Source organism: Simochromis diagramma, unplaced genomic scaffold (genome assembly GCF_900408965.1).
Source record: "Simochromis diagramma unplaced genomic scaffold, fSimDia1.1 OVJJ01000483.1, whole genome shotgun sequence".
NCBI lineage: Eukaryota > Metazoa > Chordata > Actinopteri > Cichliformes > Cichlidae > Simochromis > Simochromis diagramma.
Window position 1 is genome coordinate 3,828,765 of NW_024386835.1, and position 25,377 is coordinate 3,854,141.

At 40.0% G+C, this 25,377-nt stretch overlaps 1 protein-coding gene across 9 annotated transcripts; it reads left to right on the top strand.

Annotated features, from left to right (window-relative positions):
- Positions 1–658: 658 nt before the first annotated feature.
- elmo2 (engulfment and cell motility 2) lies at positions 659–25,115 on the top strand. Of its 9 annotated transcripts, none has more exons than XM_040029247.1 (23): positions 659–1,459; positions 6,416–6,480; positions 6,668–6,766; positions 7,419–7,459; positions 8,216–8,288; positions 8,368–8,418; positions 9,012–9,181; positions 9,990–10,089; positions 10,498–10,649; positions 12,203–12,281; positions 14,354–14,389; positions 14,729–14,779; positions 15,511–15,633; positions 15,999–16,118; positions 16,235–16,339; positions 16,431–16,539; positions 16,721–16,857; positions 18,916–19,079; positions 20,277–20,389; positions 20,477–20,584; positions 20,737–20,819; positions 20,929–21,006; positions 21,791–25,115. In XM_040029247.1, the coding sequence occupies exons 3-23, from the start codon at positions 6,689–6,691 to the stop codon at positions 21,989–21,991; spliced, it is 2,172 nt and encodes a 723-aa protein (XP_039885181.1). In that variant the 5' UTR covers positions 659–1,459; positions 6,416–6,480; positions 6,668–6,688; the 3' UTR covers positions 21,992–25,115. The 9 variants fall into 9 exon arrangements, with proteins under 9 accessions (XP_039885181.1, XP_039885180.1, XP_039885178.1 ...); XM_040029246.1 differs by having other exon boundaries at positions 659–1,256; XM_040029244.1 differs by having other exon boundaries at positions 660–2,347; positions 6,416–6,485.
- The last annotated feature ends 262 nt before the right edge of the window (positions 25,116–25,377 follow it).

Here is a 25,377-nt window from a genome sequence, read left to right on the forward strand (position 1 = left end):
ATGGATGGACGGTAGTGGTGGTGACAGAATTCAAGGAGGATCTTTGCACTGTCATGACAACTATCTGTTACCATCACATTTGTCCAGGTTCCTGCAGACACAGATGTGCTTTGAGCGGTCATGGGAGACATTCAAAACCGTGAAACAGAAGCGTGAACATACATGGTGCACAAGAGGAACAGAGATCTAGGATTCCTCTACACTCGTAGAAAGACTACAGCAAGAGAGTTCAACTCCTTGTCTGTGTGGTGTTTGCATGTTCTCACTTGTGCCTAGGTGGGTTATTTGAGGTTTTCCAGCTTCCTTCATTCCTCCAGTGACATAGATTTTAAGGTTAATTGGTGATTCTAAATTAGCTGAAGGTGAGGTGTATAAATCCTTGAAGTAAATGTGTGAATGTATAAAGTTTTCTGGTAAGATTAGAAGTGCTATATGAAAGCAAACATTACATTTGCACGTGCAATATAACTGAAATCAATGTAAAAATAAACTGATAGTTTAAAGAAATTAGGACACATTTACTCTGAGCTGACTGCTAAGATCAAAACAGATGGAAAAAGGAGTTGGTGAGGTCATAAGATTGTTAAAGCATCTGAGGTGCCTTCAGTGAGTGTGATGAAATGTGCAAATCCTGCCACTTTCCTACCACTGCTACTGAGTTTGCAATAAGCATCTTTTTTATGTTTTGTGTTGGTTAATGTTGAATTAAAAAAATGATTTGATGATATAGCAGTGAGGATGGCATTTAAAGATTGTAGTAATTGTTTAAAGTAAATATCCCAACAATTCCAGAAAGTTCCTCCTATTTTCACTTTTAATGAAATCCATTTAAATCATTATGGCTATTTTTTTTTCCGTGTCTTGGGTAAAACAGGGCATGACGTTGTGTGAAAACGGATGGTCTTCTCCAAGAATAATTGGTTTAAAACCTAAAAGATCCATTCTCCCCGCTCTCTGAAACTATTATTAAAGCTTTATAATGTATTTATTAAATTCAGACCATTTATCCTTTTCTAAATTGATCTGTAATTAACCATTCGGTAGCTAGCTGGACCACACAGTGAAATATGAACAGTATGTAAGGGTTAAAGTGAGACGCCAGATAGAGAGTGCACAAATGATGAGGAGCCTGCCTCATTTGCAGACGGTGACATGGTGTCCCGCCTACAAGGCGTGGAACCGCGTCTCCTTTTCACGAGGATTTCACTGGGGACAGAGGGAGATACCGAGAGCACCATCGATGGCCAGGACACGGGGTGAGTAGCACCAAGTATGACATTAGCAGATAAGTACCCCTCGTTAAAACCCTCCGGCGAAGCTGGTGAGCATCTTCTGCTCGGGTGACGGGCTGTATCCTGACTGCAATGGAGGAGGAGAAGACGGGGACAGGCTGGGCTGGATGATTGAATAACACTAGCCGCCTTCTGAGGAATAACGGTGGTGCTCACTGTAATAGCGAGTGAGTTTGCTATTAATCAGAGGCAGAGAACAGCAAGAGACGTTAGCCGCTGTTTAATTAAAGAAACGACACGATCATGAGTTGTGATTGATCACGCTAAACATCACAAGGTTGCAAATGCAGCCTTTCAATGCACCAGTCGGTGGGCTTCTGTTAACCACAGCTTTGATCCTGACTAATCGATCACCAACAATTACGCTTTAAACATTTTAAGTTTAAGTTTCTGATTAAACAAGCGTGGATCGTTATATTAATGATGGCTGAGAATGAGCTGCTAAGAAGACATCAGCCTTCTTAATTTCCAGAGGATGACTGTTATCGCACTCTGGGGTACCAGAAGATAAATTTGCCTTAATTGTTTTGTTTTTTTTTAAGAAAAATTACCAAGGCTGTTTTTTTCCTCAGACGGCAGCTATCGTATAACCAGAAGGGGCGCCACTGCGCACGATCAAGTAGGCAACTAGCTGTCATCAAAGTTAGGCGCTTCTCAGTTTTTCATGTGTGAACCCGTTTTTTAATGCCCACCGGCCTGGATGGGAGCCCCGAACCACATTTAAAACCACAGTAAAATGGCGTCAGAAACATCCGGGTCGCGGTGAGAAGTAGCTGGTGGCGCCGGGGGGATACAAAAAGTTGGGAGTCTTTTGAATTTAGGCTCCGACCACACTGTTGGGTTTCTTTTCAGGCTTGAGCTTCTTAGCAGTAGTTGCTAAGCTACCACCACAGCGCGTGCAGCCAAATAAAAAGCTCCCAGTGCGCGCGGCAGCCGCGAATCCAGTCATACCAGCCAGATGACAGGCCCGCAGAAAGTGGAAAGAAAATAGTTCCCATCGCTTTTCATCAGTATGTCTGCTCTGTGCAGTCACCAGAAATGGACAAACCCAGCAGGTATTTTGAAATGTCGAGGAAGGAGAAACACAGGTGTAGTCACTGCACTATATATCACTGCATAGTCCCGTGGGATAAAGTAGTAAAGGGTATCGATCACAAGTAAATACAGTGCCAGTACTGCCGATACCGATACTTTTAACTTAGAAATGCAGCTTATGTAGGGGAGAGCAACGTGTCATCACTTATGAGGTGAATCACCATCAGTTTGCAAATTCTGAGCACATTTTAATCACCACTAAATCACTGTGATTTTTACTTTCTGCAATAATTAGTTAACAAAATAAAACGCACTTCATTTTTTATGAAGACCTGTGATGTGAACGTGTCTGTTTCTAAAGGACTTTGGTCTAAATGTCCTATGGGCTATAAATAAAATAGATGTGACATTCAACACAAAAACTGTGACATATTTTATAATCTCCCCAAAATAATGTATTTAACACAGTTCAGTGGGCAAAATACTGAACATAGAGGTTAAAAACAAAGTATTGATGCTATTGTGCTATTATCAATTCAATAAGCCAGTGTTGGTATTGATACTATTGCTTGCCTCTAGTGCACCTCTGGTTCGCTTGAATGACTGACATACCTAAGTTATGCCGATCTATAGACTATCCATAGAGAGCTTATTAATAACAATTGTGTTTTTTCTTTTCCACCAATGGAGATGATTTACTAAAAACACAAACCTTGTCTACAGAATATAATTGGAGATGTTTAGTAAGAAAAGCACAAGGGATACCTGATTCTAAATTCTGTCTGACTTTTTTGGTTTCATAGCTCTCAGGCTGAAAAAATGCATTGTAACTTCTTATATTTACAGAAATGTATCCTGAAATATGCCCGATATCAGTTGGTTAGTTACAGTAATCTTTGTCTTTCAGGGAACAAGCAAATAAGAACAAATATTACTCATTTTACTTTTACAAAATGATAAATTACTCTTTTACTAACCACTATTGCTCATGTTTCTGCTGTGTTTCATCACTGGCTGTGGTTTCAGTTTTTGACCTAGCTGTTTATTAACATAAATATCTAATTGGCCAATCACATTGCAGCATCTCCATGCAGTTAGACATGTATACATGGTCAAGATGAGCTGCCGAAGTTCAAACCAAGCATGAGAATGGGGAAGAAATGTGAACAACTTTGAGCGTTGTTGGTGTCAGACAGCCCATCTGACACCAACAATGCTCAGAAATTGCTGATATACTGGAATTGTCCTACACAAAAATCTCTGGCGGCTTACAGAGAATGGCAGCTCTCTGGGTAAAAATGCCTTATTAAGTTTAGAGGTGAGAGGAGAATGGCCAGACTGTTTTGAGCTGATAGGAAGGTAATAGTAACTTAATTACAACTCGTTAAAAGTACAGTAAAGATGCAGAAGAATGTCTTTGAACGCCAACACAACATGTCAAACTTTCAAGCAGATGGGTTCTGGCAGCAGAAGACCACACTGAGTGCCCCTTCAGTCAGCTAAGGACAGAAAACTAACGCTACAATTCACACGAAAATTGAACAATTGAAGATGGGAAAACATTGCCTGGTCTGATAATTTCTGTTGCAACATTCAGGTCGTAGGGTCAGAAATGGCATAAACAACATGAAAGCCGGGATCCATCCTGCTGTGTATCAGCAGTTCAAGCTGGTGTAATAGAATGGGAGATATTTTTTGCCTACTTGAGAATTGTTGGTGACCATGTCCATCACTTTATCACCACAGTGTATCCACATACTGATGACTGCTTCAAGCAGGATAAACTGGAAGCAGTTCAAGAAACCGGTTTCTTGAACATGAGAATGAGCCCACTGTACTCAAATGGCCTCCACAGTCTCAGTCCAATAGAGCACTTTTGAGATGTGGTCATAGATAACGTCAATATGCGGGCCACAAGTTTGAGACCCCTGGTTTATAGTAACAGATACTTTTTGTTTGTGCAGATATTTAGCCACATGTCATTGCTGAATAGGGCTGGAGGCTGGACTGGGACAAAAAATCATCCCTGGCTGATGGCATAAGTTTGATTATGGATATTGAAGCAGTCGTATTGCAGCATGTGACAATAATTAAAAGCTACGCTTTAGCTATTAGTAGTGGCTCATGGTCATTTTACCCGAATCCTTGAATCTCTCCCTTTCTAAATATGTCCCTCTATGTATTTTCTTACCACGTTAATTTAATTTTCCTTGTCTCTTCCTCACTTCTCCACAGCTGGTGCTAGCAGCAGTTAATTTGCTGTAGCTATTATTAGTTTCTTTTTATTGTCTTCTCTCAGCTCCACCATCGCCACTTCTTCCGCACAAAACTTTTTCTACAAGCTGCGTGAGCACACAGCGACGGTAGGGGAAGAGCTGGTCGTGTTAAGAGATTTGACTGGGAGATCCAGTGTCAGTAATAAAAATGAACAAATGGACTGTTGTCGGCGCATCCCAAAAGTGCGTCGGCCCACCGGGAAAATGCCCGGTATGCCAGATTACTGGTCCAACTCTAGTGCTGTACATCAGTACAAAAACATGTGGAAAATGTTTTTACTATATTTTCTTTGTAAGAGAACAGGCCTTTTAGCAGATATTGGAGATCAGAGATTATATAATGGACAGTCTGCAAAACCAGTATTCTGTCATGTATTATTAATTTTTCCTCTTTCTTCATCATAATCAATATTTATTTTAGGCATAATTCACTCAGTGGTATTTTCAGACTCCACTGATAACTTGTTTACTTGATGTAAATGTTAATGCTGTGCATCAGTCTGTTAAGCTGTGTTCTGACACTATCACAGTTGAGTGATCCTCTGGTCCAAAGATGAAAGGATTTGTGCATGCTAATTATTTAAAGTACAAGAGCTTAAATCTTTATCCCAACTTTGATCAGGAGAAGCTGGCATCTGCGGTGCAATGATATACTGACAGCTCATGCTGCATTCTCTAAAGAATGAACTTAAACTCAAGAACAAACTGTGCTTTATTTCGTGACTGATCAAAGGAGCATGGTGTCAGACATCACATCCACTGATCATATAAAATGGCAGGCAAACGTATTTATAGAACAAACATTCAAACTCTTCAGAAAGACTGTGCTGGAAATATCACTACGCTGGTAAATCTCTAGGGAATACAGTTGTTGGTTCAGTTCGTTTCACAAAGGTTTGTCTCCCATGTAACAGTAGGGCAGTGCTTTACTTCGCAAATGAGTAGCTGAGCTTTACAAAGCGCTTTGTATCCTGAAAGCACCCTGAATGCAAAGAGCCATTTGGGAAACAGCAGTGTTTCTTTTCTTTACAGCTGTCTCCCAATCAGACGGCTTTTCCTGCTCGCCTCGTGTCTGAGCAGAGGGGGATATCGGTGTGTTGCCAAAGACCGGTCCCTGCTGTGCTCTTCCTGCCTTTGTATCGTCAAGCTTTTTCTGTTGCAGATCGTGAAAAATATGTTTAATAAGCGTCGGTGTTCTGCTGAAATTAGGTGTTAAAGGTGAGGCCTGACTAAACAAGAGTGCAAATAAAAGTCAGAACAGTTATAAAAACTGAATTAGGCTACACGAGAGTGAGCGTTATAAAGGAATTTGAGTTCAAATGGAGCAGATGGCCAGAAGGTAACAGCCCATATTGTTCCAATTAATAACCATTTTCCACACAGTTTTTGGATTCGTACAAGCTCTATTTATCTTTACTTCTTCATTGCCAAAATACAAAATTTGAAAAGGAAATAAAAGAGACGTTTTCAGTAATAACTAAACTGTAATAATTTACCGGTGTAATAATGTTTTTGCATAGAGGGTGCAGAGCGAGCTGGAGATGAAGGTAATTAGGTTATGCTTTGCAAATAATATGCAGATATGTCAAGGGCAACATAATTCAGCAGACCAGACTCAGCTGGCAGAAAGCTTGACCCAGCCAAGATATTTATGTGACTGTGTGTGTGTGTTTGTGTGGGTGGTTTTGTGAAACAGTCATGCTTATTGATCTGTTCTCTGACAGATTCAGTTCACTGAAGAGAAAATGCAGCAACTGAGCGAATTGAGCTTTTGGGTCTGCATGACCAGGCTGTGTTTTTCTATGTTCACAGGGGAGCTGACACAGAGGTTTATGCAGCAGAGCTGTGACAGCGACTGACGCTTTCAACAGTTATCAGTTAGGTGATGTACAACCCCAGATTCATACTAATATTCTCATTGTCTGACTCTTGAGCCACATAGCTCAGTAAGGCAGTTCTTTGTATTTTTAATCATCATTTATTTGAAGAGTAACATTTAAATGTGGTGGTTCAGAAAGTCTCTGAATGACTGGTGTTATTTATTTTCCTTTTTTTTCTCTACAGGGTGCTAACTAAAACACGGCCATGCCTCCCCCATCTGACATCGTGAAGGTGGCTATTGAATGGCCTGGTGCCAATGCTCAGCTAATAGAGATGGACCAGGTATGCATGAGTACGACAAATGACATAAATCCTCACAATGCCTCTAAGAACTTATCTTCCTCTAGCTATTACAGTGAATCATTCAATTCAGTTCAGTTTTATTTATGTAGTGCCACAACAACGGGTCGCCTCAAGGCTCTTTATGTTATAATGTAAAAACCCTACAGGAACAGAGAGAGAATCCCAACAATCAGATGACTCCCTATGAGAAAGCACTTGGCAATAGTGGGAAGGAAAAACTCATTTTTAACAGGAAGAAACTTCCAGCAGAACTGGGCTCATGGAGGGGTGGCCATGTGTCACGAGTGGTTGGGAGGTGAGGGGAGGAAGACGGGCCAAAAGACACACTGGAAGAGAGCCAGAGATTTATAATAACTAAAGATTAAATGCAGAGAGGTGTATAAACACGCGTGGGCTGTAAAGAGTTGAGTGAAGAATAAACGAAGTGCATAACAGGAATGGGAATAACAATTAAAGGGGAGGAAATTATGTGCGGCTTTAATGTGAAAATTTCATGTATGCAAAATACGAAAGTACCCCAACTGGCAGATTTGATAGATAGTGCCATGTGAGGAGTGATGATTCATGATTCCTTTAAGTCCTTTAATGTTGAATTTTTCAAGTCTTGTAAGTTTCTTTCCCCTCTTTGCAGAAAAGACCTTTGTCCTCAATAATTCGGGAAGTATGTGATGGGTAAGTATTACTCCTCTATGTTTTAATTGTTTCCAAAGGTATGTTCTGCAGGATTACTTAAAATATTTGAGATTTATTTAGTTTCTAAAGTGGTAGCTATAACGAACTAAACTTTGGTGATTAGTAGAATGTAATTATAATACTGAAAGCTTTATTACAGATAGCTCAATCAAATGGAAGATCTAAGGAGCACATTAGTTAACTAACTAAACTGTAAGAAGCAGTGAAAGCCCAGAAAAAAGATGAGACATGTCATTCTCTTAGATCTGCGTCGTGAAAGTCTATGTGGAAAAGCTAAACATGAGAAAATGCTTATGATGACCACACTTACTGCTGCAACACCACACATAACCCGACTCACCTCTTTCTAACCCCCATTGTTGTGTTTGGACTTTTTTGCACCTAAGTGATGGCTATTACAGATTTTATCCCACCCATCCAGCTCTTAGCCTGGCTCCATCTACCCACTGCCTCCTTTTACCATCTGAAACAGAAAATTCTTTGCACTTTACTGTAAACACCCACTGAGTGATTCTCCTCCACAGCCTCTCGTGTTTGCTGCTCGTGTAAATACAACTGCTGAGGGCAACAATCTGACTTCGAGCAACCTTTTGTTCATGCATACCAGAGTATGCTGCATTGCATTACATTTTTACAGTGTGTTCTACTAATTTTCTTCTTTATTTTCCTAGTATGCAAAACTGATATTGAATATTAATTCTTTAGCAAACATTTTCTCTCTGCTTTTGTCTCCAGCTGGTCTTTGTCTGGCTCAGAGCAGTTTGCCCTGCGTTATGCTGATGGTCCTCAGCTTTATATCACTGAGCAGGTGAGCTTCATTGTTTTCTTCCTAACCTTGAGATGAGGACTTTATGAATTGATACTGAACTCTGTTGTAATCCTTTCAGAGTCGTGGCGACATCAAGAACGGGACCATTCTTCGATTAGCAATTTCTCCTGTAAGTGAAAAATGTGGCATTTTAAGTGCCATAGCTATACATTTGCTGGAGAAGCGCTCTCTTGTGTGACAAAATAAATACAAAAATATATTAAATGCTTATGTTTTGCATGTCTTATAAGATGCACTCACTGTTAACAATAATAGCCATTACTACAAACATTAAATCAGCCAATCACGTGGCAGCAACTCTGTGTATTCACACATGTAGACATGGTGAAGATGACCTGCTGAAGTTCAAATGAAGCATCAGCATGGGGAAGAAAAATGATTTAATTGACTTTGGATGAGGCGTGGTTGTTGGTGCTCAACACGCCTGTTTTGAGTATTTCAGAAACTGCTGATCTTTAGTTATATAATAAAAGCAAGGTGTACCTAAAAAAAAAGGTTAGTGTATATATCTTGCAGTTTATAAGACACTGGTCTCATAAAAGATCACATTAACATTTGCTATTGTAGCTAATAGAAAATTATTAAAATGTATTATTCCACATGGGCTATAAGTTTCTCCATATATGTTTACAGTAAATTCAGTGACCTGGACAAAGTGATGAAGGTATCATGACACTGATTGATCGTGTTTGTCTCTGACAGGCTCGTGCTGCTCGCCAGCTCCTGGAGAGGATCCAGTCCCATGGCATCGATGCTCGCCTCGAGGCTCTGAAGGAGCTCGCCAAGCTCTCTGCAGATCCAACCTTTGCTGCAGAGTTCATCAACATGGAAGGCATTGGGACGCTGGCTCGTCTTGTGGAGAGCGGCACTCAGTGAGTTTTTTTACCCCTCAGCCATTCAAACTGATACCATTGGTGACCTTGTTCTTAAGGTCAGAGGTCAGGTTTTCTGAAAAGCTTATACTACTTGATACTTGTGAAGGAGGTGATGTAAGATTTTGAAATTGATACCATAGGTGCATCTTCTAGGACAGCAATCCCCAACCCCTGGGCCACGGACTGGTACTGGACCGTGAGTCGTTTGGTACTGGGCCGCGAAAGTTGAGGCTCAGGTGTGAAATTTATGGTTTTTAGGGTTTTTTATCAGTTTTTAGCATTATTTTTTATCGTTTCGGTTTCCCTGGGTCTTTTCCCATGTGTTTATTTATCCGCGACACCTTAAAGGCCAGTCCGGTCCGTGGCGCAAAAAAAGGTTGAGGACCGCTGTTCTAGGAGGCTGAGGGGTAACGTTTTTGTTTTGTTTTTTTACAGCTGACAGAGCTGATCGATGACTGTGTGTTGTATCATCTTTGTTGAATTTGCAAAGCTTGGCATTGCTTAATGGCAGTGCTGTAAACTGCTAAGGCTATTAGCAATTTTTAAAGAACATCAGTTTCCTTTACTTTTGCTGCTTCCCTCTAAATCCACTACTTGCACTTTTAAGCTCAGTTCACATTCATTTAGTGATTTTATTTATATACTACAATTGAATTACTTGTGGAGGTCAAATAAAGCCACTTAGTCAAAAAGATAAGTTTTGGCTTTTTAAAGTCTGCCCTTGTATCAGGATTTCTGTAAAGTTAATCTAAATGTTAACGTGTGATCTGAAAGGCCTGCCCTGACTGTACTTCACTCCCTTCAGCTTTGGTGAAATGTTGGCCTTCACTCTCACTGCCTTCCTCGAACTAATGGATCATGGCATTGTGTCCTGGGACCTTATCTCATTGTCCTTCATCAAGCAGGTACTTCTTCCAACAAAAGAACAATTCATAGGACACATTTTTCATTTCAGTGAAACACCACTGTACAACTTTCCACTTTAAGAAAACAAAACTAAACTTCAAGTTCTTCTTTCTTTGACCTCTTTTTCTACACAAATGCCGGAAATGTGTGGGTACTGTTGCTGAGCAACTACTCACATAATTTGGAGCTCATTCTGTGTTTATGTAAATAGTTTTCTCTGGAAAACTTCATCTAAGCCTTGGCAGCCACTTGGGAGAATTTTGCAGAACTCTTGATTTTGTTTTCTTTGTACTGGATAAAAATATTCTATTCGATTTTTGTCGAAATGAACCAAATAAACCAAGAAATGAAACAAAGAAACAAAATTTGTTTCTCTGTGTTAACCGGTTTTCTCTGTGCTCACTTAGATTGCGGGCTACGTCAACCAGCCGATGGTGGACGTGTCCATCCTGCAGCGCTCCTTGGCCATCCTCGAGAGCATGGTTCTGAATAGCCATAGCCTCTACCATCGGGTGGCACAGGAGATCACCGTGGGACAGCTCATCGGGCACTTGCAAGTGTGAGCACACACACACGCACAGGGGCTTCCTGCGCTCTGAAATGGGGGAAAGTGGAGGGTATAGAAGTGTGGGGTGACTGGATAGAAAAAGTTGCTGTGAGTTTTGTTTCTGTTTATGTGGATGGGTATGGGTGCACAGTTGATTCCAATCAAACAGCATTGCTGTTATAAGATTTTTGTTGTTGCTGAGAACTCCCATGAAAAGACCAAAACCAACAAGTTAGGAAGACACAAAACCCCCCAAAAGGGGGTCGAACACAGGACATGGAGAAAGCATATAACCTGAATACACAGGGTGGGCAGGGTGACTAATTGGGGGAGGGGGTCAGGGAACACAGAGGAAGGAAAACAGCTGAAGAATCACGCAGTAAGTAATGCTGAAAACACCATGAACCAACCAAACTAACCAAAACTCAAAGAACTCCTAACCAAGAACCTGACGCATAGTGGTGATGGAAACTACTTTTACTGCATGTATCAGGCTGCCAGTTTCGTTATAATCAGATGAAGGACTGCCTGGTGTGAATGTTAGTGGTGACCTTAAGTAGTTAATTTGCTCTGTTTGCTCAAGTGTACAAGTGTCAAACATAAGGCCCGGGGCCCAGAATTGTCCCGATGCAGACCTTTCACTGAAGAACAAGGCAAAGAGAGCATAGATTTTCATATGTTTTACAGCTTTTCCTACTGATAAAAACCTGCTCCATGGCCATTATTACTGTTCTCACAATTTAACCCCAAATACTTGGGCTTAATTCTGTTTCTTACATATTCTCAGGGATTAAATGTGTAGATAAACGTATTTGCACTGACAGGATGGGGAATTTCACTGTTCTGGCCCATTTAGGATCAAAGTGGGCTGTATGTGGCCCACGATGTAAAATGAGTTTGACATGCCTGCTCTGGTGAGTTTTCACAGCAGCACGACTGCATATGAGTCACTCGCAAAATCAAATCAAATCTCTGTGCTAGTTATAATGATGATACATTTTGTATTATGAACAACAGTGGAGCCCTATGAAATAATGAAAATGAATCTTCTTCTTTTGGATACTGCCTTTAGGGGGCGCATCATCTGCCTCCATTTCACCCCTGTCTCATCCTCCTCTCTCACACCAACCCTCTGCATGTCCTCCTTCACTTCTTTCACGAATCTTCTCTGTGCTCTTTCTCTTTTCCTCCTGCCTGGCAGCTCCATAGTCATCATACTTTGTCCAGTATATCCATTATCCCTCCTATGTACATATCCACATCATATATGCCTCACTAATAATATTAGGTATAAGATCAAAAAACATTTTCTGTTACGATAAACTCAAAGTTGGTTTTGGTCTTTTTATTGGAGTAAAGCCAAAGTTTAGAAAAATGTCACATAGCAAAACTAAAGACTGGTGCAAAGTAGACGCTTCTAAAAATCCTGCACCCATCCCAGGTGTTTGTTTTAATGGTAATTAGACTATTTTTTTATGCAGTTAGCCTCTAGTTTTGTTCCTGTGTGGAGATTTGCAGAGCATGCTACTTCTAACTGGTTGTTGCGCTGCTGGATATTCCTTCAGGTCAAACCAGGAGATCCAGACGTACGCCATCGCTCTCATCAATGCTCTCTTCCTGAAGGCACCAGAGGACAGACGGCAGGTCGGTGCACTGCACTAACAGCACAGAGACAAGGACCGACCTAACAGACCTAACTGATATACTAATATTAAATCTTCATATTTCATCCTAAAGAAATCCACTTATACATAATAGACATTGATTCATAACATTTGTGGTGTCAGAGAGCTGCAGACAGTGGCTCACCGTGGTTTCTAATGTGCGCACCAGTAGGCCAATTAAAGTTAATTTCACGAACAGACGTCTGTCTGCCAGCTGTCACGCTGTGGATTCAGCCATCGCTGCAATGACAGTCTCACTCCAGATACTTTCCTTTGAGGTTTGTACATTTGTTTTGCTGTAGTTTTTCCAGAGCAGCTCAGTGAGGCTAACTGGCCACCCATCTGCAAGTGACTGATGGTTGTTTGCGTCTTTTAGAAAAAGAAGTCAGAAAACAGAAAACAATGAGTTTTAAGAAAGCAGCTTCTTTCCATTTAAGGACTGTTCCCAATGTTATTCATGTGTAATATATCACATCACATTACATTGCATTTCTATTTCTATTTTCAGTTTTTAAGTTGATTCAAGGAGATTCGAACAAAAACAAATTGAATCTCGAGTATTTTTGTTGTTCAGATAAATGTACAAATACCGAAGATGGAAGTGTTTCTGTCCCACCTGTCACCGCCATCCGTCCTCTCTCTCCTAACTCCAGCATGCTTCAGAGTTTAACCTTGTTTAATACACCTTACATGCAGTTGTGTGCTTTTCTAAATTATTGTTCTCCATGTAAACTTTGATTTGCAGTTTATGCCAGAAATTGTATTGTAACATAGAAAACACAACATTTCTTGAAATAATGTCCTATAATAAATGTAGTAGTACTTACAGTATGTAGACGTATTCTACTCGGTTTGAGCAAAACGCTTTCTAACTACAGGCAGTCTCACAAACGCATTCATGATTTTAACCTAACAGTCACACACTCAATTGGGCAATTTGGGGTACTTTGAGATGCATACTAGAGGAGCTGGGGATCACACCTCAGGCCTTCCAATTAGTTAAACAACTTGCTTTACTTCCTGAGTTACAACTCTCAATTAAAATGTTTTAACTAAGCCAAAGAATTTAGATAAAACTAAAAAGAAATTATTACTTGTTGCTGTCCTCTGTTAGTACAAACCCTCCATTTACACAAATTGACTATATCTGTTTACATTTTTTTAAAGGATTTTTCAACAGCAAAACATGACACCTTACATTTTTTAATATTACTTTTTTAGTTATTTTTAGTTTTAGTGATTTTAATTGTTACTAAGGCTGTGCAGCTGCAGATTTGCAACACCTGGTTTATACTTAAAGTTTCCCAAATGCAAAGGTGCTAAAATCATCAGTCCTCATTCAGCTTTAAAGTTCTAAAAAATTCAAGTGTACACTCAACTATATTTAATCTCAAGATAAAGTATTTTCCTTAATTTACTGTGCAGTGCACCAGTTTTGTTTTTACCGTAACAGGAAACGGTATGCAAAGGGCTTTTAATGTTCATTTATCTCCAGTTGCTGTTGTTGACCACTGGAGGGCGAAGTGAGTCAATTATACTTAGAGAAACAGCAGAAATGCATCCTGTGTTTAGCTCGCGCTGTGGCATTACAGTAATTACCGTCTAAATGCCAGTTTTCACCTCATTTTGCAAATACGCATAAAGTAGCACCTCAGCTTTTAGATATATGGATCTCTCCGCATCAGTTTACGATGTTTTTCTTTTTTCTTATAAAAGAAGAGAGGCAGGGAGGAATCAGAAGAGACTAACATGTTTACAGTACACACATGAGAGCAGCCAGTAAGCCTCAGTGATTTGCATGTTTAATGATAGTTCTAAGCATCATCCTGCTACTCTGTGGGTTGATAAATCCTGCCGTGGGTGATGGTTTATAAACGTACTTTACGTCGGGTGCATTAGGTGATGTGTGACTGCTGATTTTTATTTGATGCTGTTTCATGTTCTTATTTCGTTGCATGCTGTGACGGTGATGTATCTCATGGTCCATGTGCGTGCACGTTTTATTTCCATTACTGTTACACCCACACTACTCCTCCCACTCTGAACCCGTAGGAGGAGTATACTAACCCGCTGGAGCAGCACCTCACCGTGAGTACACATCCCTCTTTAGCTCATATCATCTTTTCCACCTCTCTTTCACTGTCTGATCCTTTCTGTGTCATGGAAAGCCGCTGCATAAACCCTCAAATTAAGCCAGAACCATAGCTTGCTGCACCAGCAGACAGACTTGTCACCGACTGTGAGATATTTTACAGAAGGTGCGAAAGGCAAATGGTTTAAAGCATAGATCAAAATCTAGCTTTAGATTATTTCTCATTTATCCATAGGTCGATGTCAGTAAAATTATCATTGGGTGCGATTCTAGTTTGTAGTAAATCATCTTTCCTGAATTGATTTTTGTGGAGTAATGTCTGTCTTTACCCTCAGGAAATGGCAAGCTCTTTGGCTCAGAAACACCTGCGCTCCATCATCCTCAATGTGAGTATCAAGTCTGAAACTCAGACACTAAAACGTGGCAGAGCTTTCATTTGATGGCTGTTAAGCTTTCCAAGTACTTTAAACAATTCCCATTGAAAGTGTCAGGAACTACTTCCAATAAAACTCCCGAAAACCTTGGTGATACACAATACTTGCGTTCATCCTCCTTTGAGACTTTACAGTGTTGGCGTTTGGTGATGGTTTCGACCCTTGAACAAAGAGCTGGTCACAATTGGGAAAATGGAAAGCTTTACTCACTTGCAGGGCTGTGACACAGAACCAGCAAATGTGATATGGGGCCAAGTCTATGAAGTGGAACAAAATCTCCTCTGAAAATGATTCCTTTTGGCATTTGTCTGAAAGCGCCTGGTTGAACTGGCTGCAAATAGCTGCAAGTTAGGAAGTGCTGCACTCAAGCCTCCTGGAATAACGAAATGTCCTAGAGCAGCTCCACCATTGTGCTCTTTCATGCACTGTTAGTGTGACCTGGTTATCTACTAGATAAATGTCTGTGCTATTTTATTTTTTATTGTTATTTCAGACAAATTGTAATCATGGTGTATGTCAGAAAAATGCTTATCTTGCTTCTAATTAGAAAAACAATACAATTCATTTTTGTTATATTCCATCAGTAGCTTTGGTTTGTTCTGCTTCATATGATATGCTGCTTGTTTACAAATTTGCAGCCATCATAAAGGCTCAGCTAAAATCCCTCTGCTCCTCCTTTCCAGCACGTCATCAGAGGAAATCGACCAATCAAAGCAGAAATGGCACATCAGTTATATGTGCTGCAGGTGTTGACTTTTAACCTTTTAGAAGAACGGATGATGACAAAAATGGATCCCAATGACCAGGTAAAAAAGTGGAATAATGAATTTGCTATGCAGTGGTTTGTGTGATTTGAATGTAAAGTAATCTAATCGTCTGGAGCATGTTTAAAGAAGCAACATGTTCAGCTGAATGGAAACAGCGGGATCCTGAAAAAGTGTAATTAGAGACACCCTTCTACCAGTGACGTGTGCACTGTCAGAGCTGCTTTAAGTGTAACAAGTGGACCAGAAAATTAAAGTTTTCCTGTATTTTTTAACACTGCTTGTTTACAGCCATTCACTCTCTGCCGATTGACTTAGCCTTTTTGCCTTTTTCATTTCATTCCTTTGCAGCTGTGTGTTCCTGTTTATGCTAATATGCTCCAAACATGTTATTTTTTCTCTCACAGGCTCAGAGAGACATCATTTTTGAGCTACGCAGAATTGCCTTCGATGGAGAAAACGACCCCACTGGCACAGAGAAAAGAAAGGCCATGTACACCAAGGACTACAAGATGCTGGGCTTCACTGTGAGTCTCCGCTAGAGATTTCAGTTTCTTCTGGAATGATCTGGAGGTTGAAATCGACCCAGTTTGGTGCAATTCTTTCTGTCTCTTCACTCACATTATCTCTATTTAAAATGCAGAACCACGTGAACCCAGCTATGGACTTTACCCAGACGCCACCAGGGATGCTGGCTCTGGACAACATGCTGTATCTAGCCAAAGTTCACCAGGACACGTACATCAGGGTCAGTGCTGGTCTCATGCATGACTTTGCCGAGTTTACAGAGCCACCAAAGTCTTCCACAACACGTTAACACGTTTCCCTACTCATGACAGATTGTTCTGGAGAACAGCAGCCGAGAAGATAAACACGAGTGTCCTTTTGGACGCTGTGCCATCGAACTTACTCGAATGCTGTGTGAGATACTCCAAGTTGGAGAACTGCGTAAGCAGCTTTGCATATGTTGCTGTTGTATTTCAGTGTCACTCTATCCCTTAATGTTTTTTACATTTTTGTTAAATTTGATATTGAACTTGCTCCTCGATTGCAAAATGGTGTGATATGGAAGAAGTGTGTCTCCCTCATGCTTCATGTTTTTCATTTAGAAATCTTTTCTTCTGTGTAGCTAATGAGGGCTGCAACGATTATCATCCCATGTTCTTCACCCATGACCGGGCATGGGAGGAGTTCTTCTGTGTCTGCATCCAGCTGCTTAATAAAACTTGGAAGGAGATGAGAGCCACAGCTGAGGACTTCAACAAGGTCGGATATGAACATACACAACACATTTACATGTCAACATTTCCACCCTAGACAACCTTTTATATCATTTGAAATAGTATAAACCATACTGCCACATGTTAGACCATGTGATTGATTGATTGGTTTATAGATGGATGGTGCAATGGTGCAAGCCTTTTCGTAGAGCCACTTATATGACAGCCATTACAAACCCCAAATACTACCTTTTCAAACTCTGTGAACTATTAGTATAGTTAATTGTGTGTAATTAAACTAAACACAGATAATATAGTCAGATTGTTTGAAGTTCCTGGGAATAATTGAAATGGAATTCTCTGGGTTTAGTTTAAAATACATGTTTAATTATATTTACGTAAATTTAACTTTATTTATCTGTGTTGTGGAGTAGAGAGAGTGTGTGACTCCCGAGGCTCTGCCTCCCATTCTATTTGTATTTCCCATTCTACTGCTAGAAACTCAAAGAGACACAAGTAAATCTGAGCTCTGAGACTAGAGTGCTTTCTTTTGGCTAATATGTTATTGTAAAGTCTTTAAGATATCACCGTGCCTGATCATTTGATCTGATCATGTGAAAATGAAGGCAAACTAATATGAGAGAAATCTGATCTATTTCCAGTCCCTTTAGACTGATTATTTTCATGGTAAAACTTTCTTTGAAGTAGAGTAACTCCACACTCTCTCGTCCTCACCTGTAATCATGCACCTTGGACTGTTACCCGACACTGCTCTACACGACACAGCTTCAAGTTACAATACTGGATTAATTCAGTCATACGTATTCAAATACATTAAGTTGGTAGATAAGAATATTAATGTGTTTTTTGTATCGCTCTCTACAATAATAAAATCGTAGTAGCTTGACCACAGTCTTGTTATATAATATAATTAGTATTGTGTTGGTTGTCAACCCTACTGAGTGAGTTTGTGTTTTGAACAATGTCACTTCAAAGTGCTGGTGCACTGCATTCAAGCTAGAAATACTCAGCAATGGAGGGAAATAAAGAAGAAGCAGAATGTCTGTTTGTGTTTTGTCTTTATTTGATAGTAGCAGTAGAGGTAGATGGGAAAGTGTCGGAGCAGGTCATTTTCGTACACGCCACCAGTCGATCACAGGACTCGGCTGCTGATGCTGCTCTCATCCATGTGGTTGGTGTGGATGCTAACTACTTGGTTTGTCTCAAAAACAGAAATTGTTCAGGAATGTGTGCTTTGATTTTTGTAATCAGATTCACCCAAACAGTGAATATTCATGACTTTGGTGATCCCCACGACTTTCTCTTTTTTCAGAAGAACACATGAATTCCTCTCTGTTGGCGAATCATTTTGGCAGTTCCTTAACTCAGTTTTTTTTTCTCTCCATCATCAGGTCAAGAATTTTACTTTGTACAATATGTCGGCAAAAAATGTTTGTAAAACATAGACCTGTCTATGAGCCACGGCTGTACTTTCCTTCATTAGCTAATTTTCAAGTGGTAATCTGAAATAATTAAGTGCTAATTATGGAAAAGTCACCACGCTGACATAACCTAACTAAAATGATGATTTAACGAGACGGTACGATTGTAAACACGAGCACTCAAATGTCATACCAAGTGCAGTGATGTTGAGTACAGTAGGTGCTCATCATTACCAAATACACACCATCCATCCAGAGCGGACTGTGTTTGACAGGTATCACTGTGAGGAACATCAGGCGTAACACTGACACACATTACTGTAGCTGCTGTGTTCTGCAATGTGTGACCGAGCAGCTCACTGGAGCAAACAGTTGAAAGGTTTTCGGTTTATTAAATAATGCATGACAGTTACTACCTCGAAAGACATTTAATGAAATGAACAGGGATACACAAAGCTGTTTTCTGTATAGAGTGCTTTAAATATTAATACCTTTTAAACATATTTGAGTCAGCAGTTTTAGCTTCTTCCCTGGGGAATGAGGGTTCATTAAAAGCCAGTGTTACTACTCTACAGTGTACTGTACCCATGTTAGCATTCAGGAGAGTATGTCATCTTTTCTTACTCGTCTTTTGTGTGTATGTTTGGTTAAACCCTCACCAGGTGATGCAAGTGGTCCGTGAGCAGATCACCAGAGCTCTGGCCATGAAACCGTCGTCCATAGACCAGCTGAAGACTAAGCTGCGAGGCCTCAACTATTCAGAGATTCTGCGTCTGCGGCAGTCAGAACGAATGAGCCAGGATGATTTCCAGTCTCCACCCATCATGTCAGTTTGTGTCCACACTACTTTTCTTTCTCATTACCTGCCTTGAGAATGTGGCTGTAATTTTTTTTCCCCCTTTGCTTCGCAAGTCTGTCAGACTGTTGTGGTGTCTGATCCTAGAAACACCTGCTGCACTTGGCGTTACTGCAAAGTCAGGGCGAAGGCAGTTTGGAGTTCTTTGGGTTGTGTGTACATGTTTGGACATTTTAGGACACATGTCAACATGATAGCATTAAAGATATGACCATGAAGCTTTACATTATTGCTGCTGATGACAAAATGAAGGTCAAGAATAGGCGGGTGCTGGAGGTAAACCTCACTCACATAGTGTTTCCCAGAAGAGGCATCTCTTTCGTCTTTATCTGGTGGACAAGCCAACTCTGTTTATAAAGCACTTTAAAAACAACAACCACTGTCTGAAGTGCTAAACATAAGAATAAAAATACATTATAATAAAATATTTAATAAATGAAGAAAAAAATTGGCTCGAAGCAGAGCAGAGGAGGTGCGTCTTAGGAGCAAATTTGAAAATGGCCAGTGAAGAGGCCGGTCCGATGTGTAGTGGCAACGAACTCCACAATTTGAAAGCTGCACCTGCAAAAGGCTTGTTCCCTCTACACCTCCACGCACAGAGTGGAAGCTGATTGGCTGAAAGACCCGGCAAGAAGAGGATTGGACTGCAGTAATGGTGCCTGTATTGAGATTGATAGTGTGGGAAAATGGTAGTGATGTGAAGAACAGACTAGCAGCTGAACACCCAGGAAAGCAGGCAGATGAGTGATTACAGATCTTCCTTATTGAACTTCAATAAGGAGGCACAGGCTTCATTTTAAAATGAACTCAGAGCAGTGAAGATAAAAGAGGAGTAATGTGCTGACTCTTCCGTGTTCCAGTTAAAATCCAGCAGTTGCACCAGCTTGAAACGAGACAGGGAGCACTCACCAATGTACAAAGACAGAGCTCTGATAAAGGCATGGATCACTGTTTTAGAGTGACCCATGACCCATAAAGCTGCACTGCTCTGACTGTCCAATCTTAAGTCATTCTCCATCCTAAAACCCACGTTTGTCACAGCAGGTGCCACTGGGCCCACGACAACATGGACTTTCCCACGATGCTTGTGTACTCGGCTGTGGTCTCTAGCATTTGAGGAGTTTTAAATCATATCCGAACTGTGTTCTTTGCGTTTTTGTGCTGCAGTGAGTTGCGGGAGAGAATTCAGCCCGAGATCTTAGAGCTCATCAAGCAACAGCGACTCAACCGGCTGTGCGAGGGAAGCTGCTTCCGTAAACTGGGCAACCGTCGAAGACAAGGTACAGTACAGCATCAGAGCAATCGCTTTGCTCTTATGAATGAGCGCTGATTGTAAACTATGCACCTTGTCCCCTTCTTTTATCTAGAAAAGTTTTGGTTCTGCAGACTCTCTCTGAATCACAAAGTGCTGCACTACGGGGACTTGGATGAGTCACCTCAGGGTGAAGTGCCTTTTGAGCTACTCAGTGACAAGAGTAAGACACTATAGTGGTTCCATCTGCCTGATAATAAGTCTGTCATAACACAGACAATGACACTGTCACCAGCGGAGCACGCCGCGTCCATCACAAGGCTGACCTTAATAGGTGAATATGATTATGTGTTTGTTTCTTCTGTTTTTCCCCAGTCCCCGTCTCTGATATTAAGTCTGTGGTGACAGGGAAGGACTGCCCTCATATGAAGGAGAAAAGTGCTCTAAAACAGAACAAGGTAGTGTCATTTTCTTTCTTTTTAATTGCCATTCTAGTCTCATAGCTGCCCTTTAATTCTGTGCTGCCGCTCGGTGTAGAAACTCTGTTTGACCTGCTGATTCCCTCAGGAGGTGCTGGAGTTGGCCTTCTCTGTCCTCTATGATCCCGATGAAACACTTAATTTTGTTGCACCCAACAAATACGAGGTAAGCTCATATGTGCACGATAACACGACAGCTGTTCTTCCTTTTGTTTGGCACATGTGAAAACTTAAATCCGCACTGCTTAGTATTTTTATTATTAAAACCTGGTTGTTTGTGTGGCGGGCTTGGAAAGAATTAGCTTTAACTCCCCCTGAATTGCACATCCTTGTGGAACACTTTAGCATCATTAACTTCTTTACTTTGTTTTACAGTCAGCAAATCTACTGATTTGCCTTAGTCTCACAGCTCTCATCATCCTCATTTCCAGCGACAGCAGGCAGCTGAATAAGCTCTGACAGATTTTGCTGTATGTTACCTTCCCAGCACTAAACGGCAGACAGATAAAGTTAGCAACCAGCTGGTGAACACAGCAGCTAAAGAGCCAGATATTTCCCTTGGCAATTGGTGTAAAGCAGAATGTGAGTTAATATTGCACTTACTTTTGCCAGGTGGATGGAAACACTTCCAAATGAAGTCCAAGTTGTTCGGTGTTTGCCACTTATGTAAACTCTCAGCTGTTTGCTAATACATTGTCTATATTGGCTTTAAAAGGTGATAAAATGGGTGTTAATGCAGGTTTTTTTATTATTGTAAAACAAAAAAAATATTTCAAAAGTAGCGTAAGAGGCTGGTCCGGGTGTTCGTTGTATAACTTTCAGCTAAAAGTCTAAAAGCTGCTGTCAGAAATCAGCTAATATAAAAAACCAAAAAACTCTTCTTGGATGTTTTCCCTCATATAGACTTGGCTGTGTTTCACCTTCATGTTTCTGTGTGTCCATATGTGCAGTATTGTATCTGGACTGATGGGCTGTGTGCGCTGCTGGGCAGAGAGATGGGCAGTGACCTGACACGCAGTGACCTAGATACTCTCATCAGCATGGAGATGAAGCTCCGCCTCCTCGACCTTGAGAACATCACGATCCCGGAAGCGCCGCCTCCTGTGCCAAAGGAGCCTAGCTCATATAACTTCACCTACAACTACAGCTGAGATGTGTGTGTGCGTGCGTGTGTGTTTGCAATGCATGCATGTGTTTGTCAAGGACGAATATGCTCAATTTTTTGATGAATTTAGCGAATATGTGGAAAAGGCTGATTTGATTTTTTTTTTTTTTTTTTTTTTTTTTAAACATTTCAGAACCTTGGAGGCTTTTACTTGTTTGTGACGCTGGATAGGAAAGATATGTTTTATCGCCTGATAGAGAGGTCAGAAGTCAGGGTTTGGTAGAGAAATGTTCTCCCGGAAGAGCTGAAAGAGATGAAATGAGAGAATCTCATCTGTCGGAGCGTTTCAAGCAGACTGCAGATTTTCTCTTCTTGTTGTTTGCCATATAAAGGTGGACATGAACACAGATGAAAAGATCAAAATCTACAGATGAATGTTTACATTTTAGTCCAACTTGAAGCATGAGACACTTGCCGTTTCCACGGCAACTAAGAACGAAGTAGCCAGTTTTAAATACTGTGTTCACTCCGATACTGCCTGCTACTCCATGTGTACAGATGTACAGTACAGTGTAATCACTTCCACACCGTGCTCCTCATCGTGGTCTTATTAATATTAATATATCTCATATGCAATGGATTAATTTAAAAAGGATTAGACATGTGAGAAAGCTTGAGATGTAAGATGTATAGCGCAGAAGCAGGTAATGTGTAACGATGTTCCCTTATTCACTTTGTTTTGTTTGTCATACATGGGACAAAACGTTTATCAGTAGGAATTATAGCTTTCCAGAGTCCAAATGATAATATAGAAAAGAGATGGTGAGGTGTAACTAAATTTAAAAAATGTTAGTATAAAAGACCAGAAAACTGACGTGTGGTTACATTTGGGAAGTTGGAATATTTGCATTTAAGCATTTTCTTTTTCTTAAGGGTGTCAGGTGATTAATTATTCAACCAGCCATTTCAGCTCCACACATGATGACACAGTCATATGTGGCTTCAGTTAACTGAGTAGCATTGATGCTGCTTCTTTCTTCACACCACTACACTCTTTTCATAGGCCTGTTACGCAGTGTGAACGTACTCTACCATATAAAGGATTAATGAAATTGTTTAAGTGTTTCTTGCCAAATGTAGGTGTCTGTAAGTGTGTGTCTGTGTGTGCAGATTTTTTAAGTCTGTGTGTGTTTTTTATGTTGAGAGACTAAGGGCAAAATCTCTATATTTAAGGTCACGCTGCTTGTTAAAGTCGGGGTCAAAGCCCTGACATCAAACACAATTAAAAGACATAAATCATGTGAACTTTTTTTCAATCATAGTCACTGCATTGCCTTATCATACGCTCATATGTTGATAATGAAACACTACAACACACTAAGATATGCTTATATATCTGCTCATATGAAGAGTTCATAAGTGTTGTATAAGCAAATAATTATTTATAGACACAATATAACACACTTCTAATACTATTTCATGTCCACATATGTTAATAGTTACAATACTGTGCAAAAGTCTTGAGCCATCCCTCACTTCTTTATATGGACCCAGACTTGCTAGTCATTTTTAAAGTGGTCTTGAGCAATAGTTCTCCATCCTTTCTATCTTTGTCTTTTTGTTAATTTTCAGTCCAGTTCTTGCATGTGAGCATTTTCAAATTAATGTTTTCTTGTTGTTTGTGAAGCCACTTAACACCAACTTTTGAATAATTTACTCATAAACATTAACTAAGTCCTAACTCAAGGGATAAACCAGTATTGTGTCTACATATAACAGACAGCTTAACAAAAAAAAATCAAAAACATGTTTATCCTCAAAAAGCTATTCGCCCCCAAAATTGGCATATTTCAGCATGGTACAGTGTGCGTTCTTAAAAGGACACTGGATAACAGCAGGGGCAGGCCTAAAAAAAACCCAAAACTGTCTACAGCAGATCAACAATGTGTGAAACTCATGCCCGTAAGAAATAAAGATTAAAAAAATTAGTCCTGCAAAGACCGCACACATCTATTGATCCATCTACTGTTCACTGAAGCCTCAATAGCAACTTAACGGCAGCTGAGAAAAGGTTGAGGCCAAATTACCAAAGAACTGGATTGAAAATCAGTGGTGGTTTAAATATTTGTCACTATATATGGTTGAGGTCAGAACAAAGACACAACAGTGAGTATGGGTGAAGTGTTGGGGATCTTATCCAAAAATTCTGAAGCATGAGTGGAGAAAAGTACCGTCAGATTTTGATCCACCATGCAGTACCATCTGGAAAGTACCTGATTTGACTCATTTTTCATTATTACATTGATCCCAAACACACTGCCAATGCAGTAAAAGCTTTGATGGAAAAAACTTTAATGGAAAAAACCCTGTGAAACACTATCAGTCATGGATTGGCCTACCCAGAGTCTGGACCTCAGCATTATTAAAGCCCCATGGGATCATTGTGAAAGATAATGAAACAAAAACCAGCCAACATCCAACCAGAACTTTGAATTACCTTCATGAAGCCTGGAGAACTATTACTGAAGCGTACTTAAAGAAATTACCACTAAGAATTTCTAAGAGATTTCATACAGTGTAAAAGAATAAAGGTGATCATACCAAATATTGACTTTAAAGCTTGTTAGAATTGTACAAACCCTGTTTTTGCCTTACATGATGAATTTCCACGTATGTTTGCACAGGTTTTAAATCACTTCTTTCCCATATTGCAATATAAAAAAATGAGTGCTCTAAGACTTTCAAACAGTATTGTACAAAGTGGATTATAAATCCTCCTATTACTGTTTACATTTAGTGTGTATTATATTGAAACTATCAGATTATCTAGGCTAACACTTATGTTATACTGTGTTGCTAAAATGTTTTCAGTTTCCTAGTTGGTGACAAAGACTTTAGTCAACACTTGCATACTGACTTAAATCAGCTACAGCTCCATTATAATTTGTTATAAATAGTTTATTGATTTACTGTTAATGCAGTAAATACATACAGTTATTAAGAACTTTATTTGGAAAGTTCATCCTACAGAGTGTTAAAAAAGTGTGAACATATAAGTCATGAATTAATCAGCATTTGGAGCTTTGATTTCCAACTTTTTATCAAGCAGTGCAAAGGCAAGCAGGAAAAACAAGAGGACATAAAACACAATCAAGTGCACAGAAGGAGACTAAAACAGAGCGGCATCTAGTACTGCTCATATATCATAGTGAAGTATGCGGCATTGTGTGTGCTTTGTACACAGTGGTAATAATTACAGTATTGTTGCTTGATGTCATTTTCTAATTTCCACATAGTTTCTGGTTCAAAACTTTGTCTTCTGAACCAGAACTAATTACTTGTGCCATTTGTTAATGCAGAGTAGAATTATATTTTTGTAACTGATCGTACGATTTTGTCAGTCTTGAAGAGAATGGGAACTAACAGTGGCAT

Bases quoted from the DNA above. Each gene is read 5' to 3' on its own strand.
- elmo2 (XM_040029247.1), top strand. From the start codon at position 6,689: ATGCCTCCCCCATCTGACATCGTGAAGGTGGCTATTGAATGGCCTGGT. The intron at 9,182-9,989 runs GTGAGTTTTTTT...CACTCCCTTCAG, and splicing joins CTTGTGGAGAGCGGCACTCA to CTTTGGTGAAATGTTGGCCT. The intron at 16,340-16,430 runs GTCAGTGCTGGT...TACTCATGACAG, and splicing joins ACCAGGACACGTACATCAGG to ATTGTTCTGGAGAACAGCAG.